Genomic DNA, 7632 nt, shown 5'->3' on the forward strand with positions numbered 1-7632 from the left:
ACTAAAAGCGGTGCTCCAGCATGGCCACAGTCACATGACTGAAACAAGCAAAGCAGGGAGTGTATATATACATATATATATATATATTATATATTATATATATATATATATATATATATATATATATAATATATTATATATATATATATATATAATTACATATAAACAAGACTAGATTATAGTATTGTATATTTCTGGCCCATTTCCTTATATCTGATTTCTTTCTTTCTTTCTTTCTTTCTTCATTAATTCGCTTATTTATTCACTCAGGTATTTGGAATATTTTACTGATACGGTCTAATTACTCAGTTGTGCTACTCTCTTGTCAGCGTCTGTGCGTACGTGCTTGTACGCACGCGCGTACATGTGTTTCTGTGAATATGTGTGTGTCTGTGTATGCGCGTGTACGTGCGTATGTCCCCGTATGAGTGCAGACGCACTTCGATATAGTTCGTATCAACTGTTGCTTTTCCCATAACAAAACCAAAACAGCCTATTTTATGGTCGAACCCTTTCGTTATTTATCTTGGCAAAAGATAGGTGGGGCGACGTCTCTGTCCTTTGAAATTCCATAATAGCGATCGTGAGATTAGAAATGTGTGGTATCTCTGTCCTTTCTGTGACACCCCAAACTAGTTGAAGGTGGGGTGGTTTTGCGGGTATACCCTTTCACTGACATGCCAGACTAGCGAAGGTGTTTTATGTTTTTTTTACTTGATGATCAGTTGGAATGGCTGTCGCTGAGTTACCCTTTTTGTTTTTTTTTTAAAGAAAATTTAATTTAGTGAGTGAAAATGATTAAATTTAATTTATATTATACCCGTAGAGAGAGAGAGGGAAAGGAAAAAGGAAACAATAAGCAAAGACAAATCACTAGTTTTGTTATTAATTTTGATAATGAAAGTTAAATGTGTTTGATCTCGGCAGTGTGTGGACAACTCAGGTTGAGTTCCAGTCTTATTAAACCTCTTCAGCAATATATAGTCTTCACTTGTAGTTTCTAGATCTGAAAGACATAAAATAGTTGAAGTGAATAAATTCTGACAGGTGTAACAACTTAGAATAATATCTGAGGAAATATTACCCAGGGACACCGTCTGCATTACTCAGAAACAAATGATTCAATGCTAACATATTTAATATTGAGAGCCAAGAAGACGTTTCTGTTGTTTTACGAAAAAAGCGTTGCATAGGACACAGAGAGATTAACAAAAGAAAGAGAGATAAATATGCCAAAAATCCTATCCTTGCTATATTCAAAACCGGTCTTGATCCACTCCATGTAGATCCAGTTTTATCCATATATTTAAGCCAAGTTAAAATCTACTCCTCATCTTACATCTAATATCTAAATCCCCACTTCTCCACCTTATATCGACAGCCTTCTTTACGGCTAAACCCCAGCCTGATCGTGCCTCACTTAAATCTCATTTAAACATAGTTTATCTTATGCCTAAGTTCAGTCTTAATCCTTTTTATCGTAATCTCAAATTAAACGTTCTTTCTTTCTACGTTTGTTCTCTTTACAGATAAATATTACATCAATCTTGACAAACGTTATGGCAACATGGAAGACTCCTACGTCTACACACAAAGTCTGTAAGTATCTGTCATACAACTGTCCTAACATTGGTAACTAATCTCTTTTGACGATGCATCTCGTTACTGTCTTCTCCAACCATGTACGCCATTTTCTTTTAAAATTATCATTAGATTAGTCTGGAGGGAGGGACGGACTTCTATGGCTTTTGCAGACTATCAGAGAACAACCGTTGAGATTGATGTCGTTAACGTTTCACTTGAACAGCTGAAAGTCCACTACCGCAGAATAGTTCTATTTGAACGGTTGCCAGTCCAGTGGGACAGAATTCCAGACATAGTGATTAGTAAGGGACCGTAATAGAGGCGGAGATAAACACAATATGTGTGCGTGTGTTTGTACGTGCATGTTAGCATTTATAGAATACTATATCTTGGTATTATCTAAGGCATTAGCAAGCCGGGCGAAATGCTTAGCGGTATTTCGTTTGCTGCTACGTTCTGAGTTCAAATTCCGCCGAAGTCGACTTTGCCTTTCATCCTTTCGGGGTCGATTAAATAAGTACCAGTTACGCACTGGGGTCGATGTAATCGACTTAATCCGTTTGTCTGTCCTTGTTTGTCCCCTCTGTGTTTAGCCCCTTGTGGGTAGTAAAGAAATAGTTATTTCGTCTGCCGTTACGTTCTGAGTTCAAATTCCGCCGAGGTCGACTTTGCCTTTCATCCTCTCGTGGTCGATAAATTACGTACCAGTTGCGTACTGTGGGTCGATGTAATCGACTAGCCCTCTCCCCCCAAAAATCGGGCCTTGTACCTAGTGTAGAAAAGAATATGGGTTGTGCTAGGAGGAAACACGGGTGAGTATTTCTAACCGATCGAGCGACTGGATCAAGGATTTACTCTGTCTTCGTGATGTGTGCGATGAGCGTATTTTTGTATTAAAGAAAACAAGTTTCGCATGGCGCTCTTGTTAATTATGTCTCGCACTACATCATCGTTTCCCGCTATTTAATGCTGTTTAATGTCATTCACAGAACATACTACATACCTCGTTGATAATTGTCCTCTTCAGCCAAAGATACTGTTGCTAATCCCTCAAACATACATTCCGTTATGACCTGTTCTCTTCGACGATACGTCCATTGCTAACTGTCGGCACGTAATCCTATATTTCGTTGATACCTGTTGTAGTTACACCTGCGACCTGTTCTAATTATATAAGGATTTCCAATATTTCATCCAAAACACACAAAGACACACAGAGGCTCTCTCTCTCACACACAAAGGTTCTCACTCTCTCTCTCACACAGAGAGGCTCTCTCTCTCTCTCACACACACACACAGAGGCTCTCTCTCTCTCCTTCTCTCTCTCTCTTACTCTCTCACACACACACAGATGACCACATCATGCACAAAGACAGTAGGTATTGGTACTGCGTGAACCACAGACCCTAAAATAGCACGCACTTTCCGTTCTGTACAAACTATGTAAATAGTGAAACGCACATATCTACAGAAACACGTACATGCACAAAAGCATTATTTCCACACAAATGCACTCGTGTAATTATGTGCTTTCATACTTTTTTTCTTGTAGAATGAATTATGCAGAAGTCATTTTGAACCTCTACACCTGTTATTTGGTAAGTTGTTTCTCTAGTGTTTTTTCATTGCACACATACGCACACGCGCACACACGCACACGCACACACACGCACACGCGCACACACGCACACGCGCACACATGGACACGCGCGCACACGCACGCACGCACACGCACGCACACGCACGCACGCACACACATATGGAGGCAGAAATACGCACTCACTCACACATATACACTCGCGCACAAACGCACGCACACACACATACTTTCACACTCAAACTTGCGCACATTCATCCTTACACACACACGAAAATGTGCGCACACCCACACACACACAGAGGCATCGCCGAGTGATTGTTAAGTTCCTTTCGCAGCGATGCGGTCTCGGGTTCGATTCCAAATCACGGTTTTTCGGGTAAATACCTCTACCATTGTCTCTGGTTGACTCGAGACTTGTGGTCACTGAACCCCAAAGCGCTTCTCTCTTAAAATCTTCGTATTTATGAACTTGTTGGGAATGAAAAATTAATATTCACAAAGCCAAAGGACATTTTCATTGACCAAATTTGAAAGGATGAAAAAACAACCCACCCTACCCCCCAAAACCCCCGAAAGAAACAAACAAAAAACGACCAACCAAGGTACAAAGTAACACTTCCTAGTTCTGTCTTCTTGACCGTCGGCCCAAGAATCTCGCCACACTGGACTCTCCCAGATCCACAGCATACCGCGCTTCGTCTTAATAAAGCAGTCGTTATTTGAACGGATTTTAATTTTTTATTGGGCTGAATGAAATTGGCGTAGGCATGGGTGCTGTGGTTTTGGGTTCAGTCCCGCACTGCGGCACCTCGGGCAAGTGTCTAAGTGTCTTCCACTATAGCGCCAGGCAGACCAATGTCTTGTGAATGAAGTTCGATGGAAGGAAACTATGCGGAAGTTTGTCGCACATACATACGTATATACATACATACATACATACTACATACACACACACACACACACACACACACACACACATACATACATACATACATACATACATACATACATACATACACACACACACATACATACATACACACATACATACATACATACACACATATGTATGTATGTATGTATGTATGTATGCATGTATGTATGTATGTATGTATATTGTGTGTGTGTGTGTGTGTGTGTGTCTTTGTGTCTGTCACCTCGGGGCACTTGTCAACCGGTGTTAGCTTATTTGCGTCCACGTAACGTAGTGGTTGAACAAAAGAATAAATGGAAAAAAATAAATTTAGGAAAAACAAATAAACATCAATAAATAAAATAGAATAAAAGCTAGAGATTTAATGAGACTTGTGTAAGATCAATAATCAATTGCTAAGATTCCAACATACATTGCATTAGATATGATACATTTCATTTTGAGACCGAAGCGAGAGCCGGGCATACAGTGTCACAACGCACTGGACATAAAGGCAAAATACTGAACGATATTAGCGATGGAGGATATTTTCTCGGCAGGCTTGCCACTTTTGAACCTTTCTGTGCATTCTTTTCGGAGATAATGTCTAATTGATGTTTTAAAAGACACCGTTCACAAGTTTTATTATTGCAAACGCATCGGCTTTGTCGCCATGTGACTGTGATGAGGCCGCTAAAATTTTCGTATTTAATATAAACGAATGACGTCAATTTCATCATCAGCCAATCAAATACTATCTTCTTCGCAAAGCCTATTTATGCTCGCACATACACACATACACATACACACGGGTACATGAATCCAATAGAGTTATTGCCCTTACATCCTTCGGTTACGTTACTGATGGCCAAACACTCTGTTGATAAATTCAGAAGTTATCTCCCTTGCAAGTATTCTACGTCTAAAGTTAAATAGTCTACACAAGGACGAAATACCGATATATATATATATATATATATATATTATATATATATATATATATATATATATATATATATATATATATATATATATATATATATATACATGCATACATACATATATACATGCGTATGTACGTACGTGTTTATGTGTGTGTGCGTGTGTGTACACATTCATACACGTTAGTCACAGTGCGCTTACTCGCATTTTTGCAACTCGCGAGTGATGCAAAGCCACCGGATCGGTGATCGGGAAAATTTCTTCCCTGGACAGAATGCTAGTCTCTTACACGATTACGCATTTACAGAGAAGTGTAATGGACCCACCTGAAATGAAGTGTTTTGCTCAAGAACACAACGCATCGCACGGTCCAAGAATCGAAACCACAATCTTACGATCATAATGCTGACACCCTAACCACTAAGAACACGCGCCTCCACATAAAAAATATACTTTTGCTAATATTTCGACAAAGACAAAAACAAAAAAAAATTAAAGTTATCTCCCTTGAAAAGAATTATTTCCCTTGCTAACACTACATCAAATACGTCTAAGTTATCTCCCTTGTTGAGCATCAAAAAGAGTCACAAATTGTTCGTTTTACACACATACGCACACACACAAATACACGCGCGCACACACACAAATACACGCGCGCACACACACACACATACACACCCACACACACACGCACACACACACAGACACACACACACAGAAACACATATAAACACTTCATTATTTCATTAATAAAAATATTGCACGTTTCGTTTTTGTCCCGTTCTAATGAATCTCTATTTCTTTCTCTGATCATTTTCTCTAATGTTTGCTAGTTTCTTATTTCATTTTCCATTTTTTCTCCTTCACAGGACAAAATTCGAAGCAAGCACACCATTCCTCTGGCATTCACTGTCACCGTGATGACATTCTGGAAAACCGTCTTATATTTTCTCATGTTTGCCGAGCCATGTGGAGACACCTCCTACCGAGCAGGAAACTCAGCTCTCTCTGAGTTCTTCCTCGTTATAATCCCAAACGGTGTTTGGTTGGTTCTTCCTCTTTTGGTTTTGGTCAAACTCTGGGCACACATAACACCTAAGGAACATTTGGAACTGAAGTCGAGAAACGAATAATTTAATCAATGTCTACATCTCACCAACATCACAAATGCATATTTTAAATATATTTTTTATTTGATTTGATGGGAAGTGCCTGTAATACCACATTCCATCATAAGGACGATTAAATCAAATCTATATTATTTTTGTTACAGAAACCTATCATACATCAGAAACCATTACAGAGACATTTTCCATCTATCATATTTTGTTATACAAATCTATTCACCCGAACGTACGACATTCTTTTATACAATTACAAAGGAACATTAATCATCCGTGTCACTTTAAAATTATGTTTAATATTTGTTGGTTTGACTGATCACAATATTTTCATTCTCAGAAGTAGGTATGAAATTTAGAGTGCTTTGTTTAAGGAAGAAATAAAAGGAAAAAACGATGAAGAAAACGATTCCGTTTAATAGAACAGAGCAAGAAAAAGCGTAAATTTGCTTCTAGCCTAACAATCTTTGGTTTTATTTTAGATTAGTACATTAAAGAAACAGATAAATTTCTTATGAAGAATAGTTAAAAAAAATTAATTGTACAAAATATGTTGCTCGTAACCATTGATAAAGGCATTTTAACTCCGAAATAATGAAATATAACGTAAAGTGTAAACTACTGTTTAAATTCATTAAATTCATATTTTTCTTAAACAACTTTCACAATTTCAATTATATCCGAAAGTTTGATTTAAACTATATCACCAAAATATAAGCTTTCGATGATGAAGAAATTTCTGCTAGTGATTACTGTTATTCTTATTATTATTTTATCGGATTAAATGGTTTTATCGGATTAAATGGCAGTGGATTGGCATAATCTATAGGGCACTGGAAAAGTCGGCAAGAGTTGGCAGCAAATGTAGAATGTGAAATGAGATACTTTTTGGTTAATATTCCTTTACATTCTGAAATTAAATCTTGCTGAGAATGACTTTGTCTTCCATCTTCCGGGTTCGATAAACAGACGGACGTATCACTGCAGTATTTGGGCTAAATAAATCTAAAATATAATGCTTACTCCCTCTTAAATAACTGTGATCATTTCCATGTTTGAAATCCTTCTTTCCCTTTTTTTAAAAAATATTGTTATTATTTCTGTTAAGCAAATTTACCGATTGTCAAACAATCGAAAATTAATTATCTCGAGCAATCACATAATATCACATACAAATATATTTCCAGTGTCATATATATCTATATATCAATGTATATATGTGTATAATATACATATATGCATACATATATATACATATGTATAAACGTGTATATGCATATGTAATATATATATATATATCTATATATATATATATATATATATATATATATATATATATGTATTTATACACACTAAGGCAATTTATAGAATGTGTATATGTCGTCTCGTGCGAAATTTTGTGTAACGATATATATGAAAATTGCATGAATGTATATTTGAGGTTTAGTGTAAATTTGAGTGTATATGAGAAA

The 7632-nt window shown here is 37.0% G+C and overlaps 1 protein-coding gene across 1 annotated transcript; it reads left to right on the forward strand.

Annotated features, from left to right (window-relative positions):
* Positions 1 to 1529: 1529 nt before the first annotated feature.
* Positions 1530 to 7182, forward strand: LOC115229444 (the record flags this gene model as incomplete). Its single annotated transcript, XM_029799796.2, has 3 exons — positions 1530 to 1599; positions 3137 to 3182; positions 5909 to 7182. Coding segments are annotated over 3 exons (380 nt in total), but the record flags the coding sequence as incomplete, so codon positions are not given.
* Between the last annotated feature and the right edge of the window lie 450 nt (positions 7183 to 7632).

This window comes from Octopus sinensis, unplaced genomic scaffold (assembly GCF_006345805.1).
Source record: "Octopus sinensis unplaced genomic scaffold, ASM634580v1 Contig12665, whole genome shotgun sequence".
Lineage (NCBI taxonomy): Eukaryota > Metazoa > Mollusca > Cephalopoda > Octopoda > Octopodidae > Octopus > Octopus sinensis.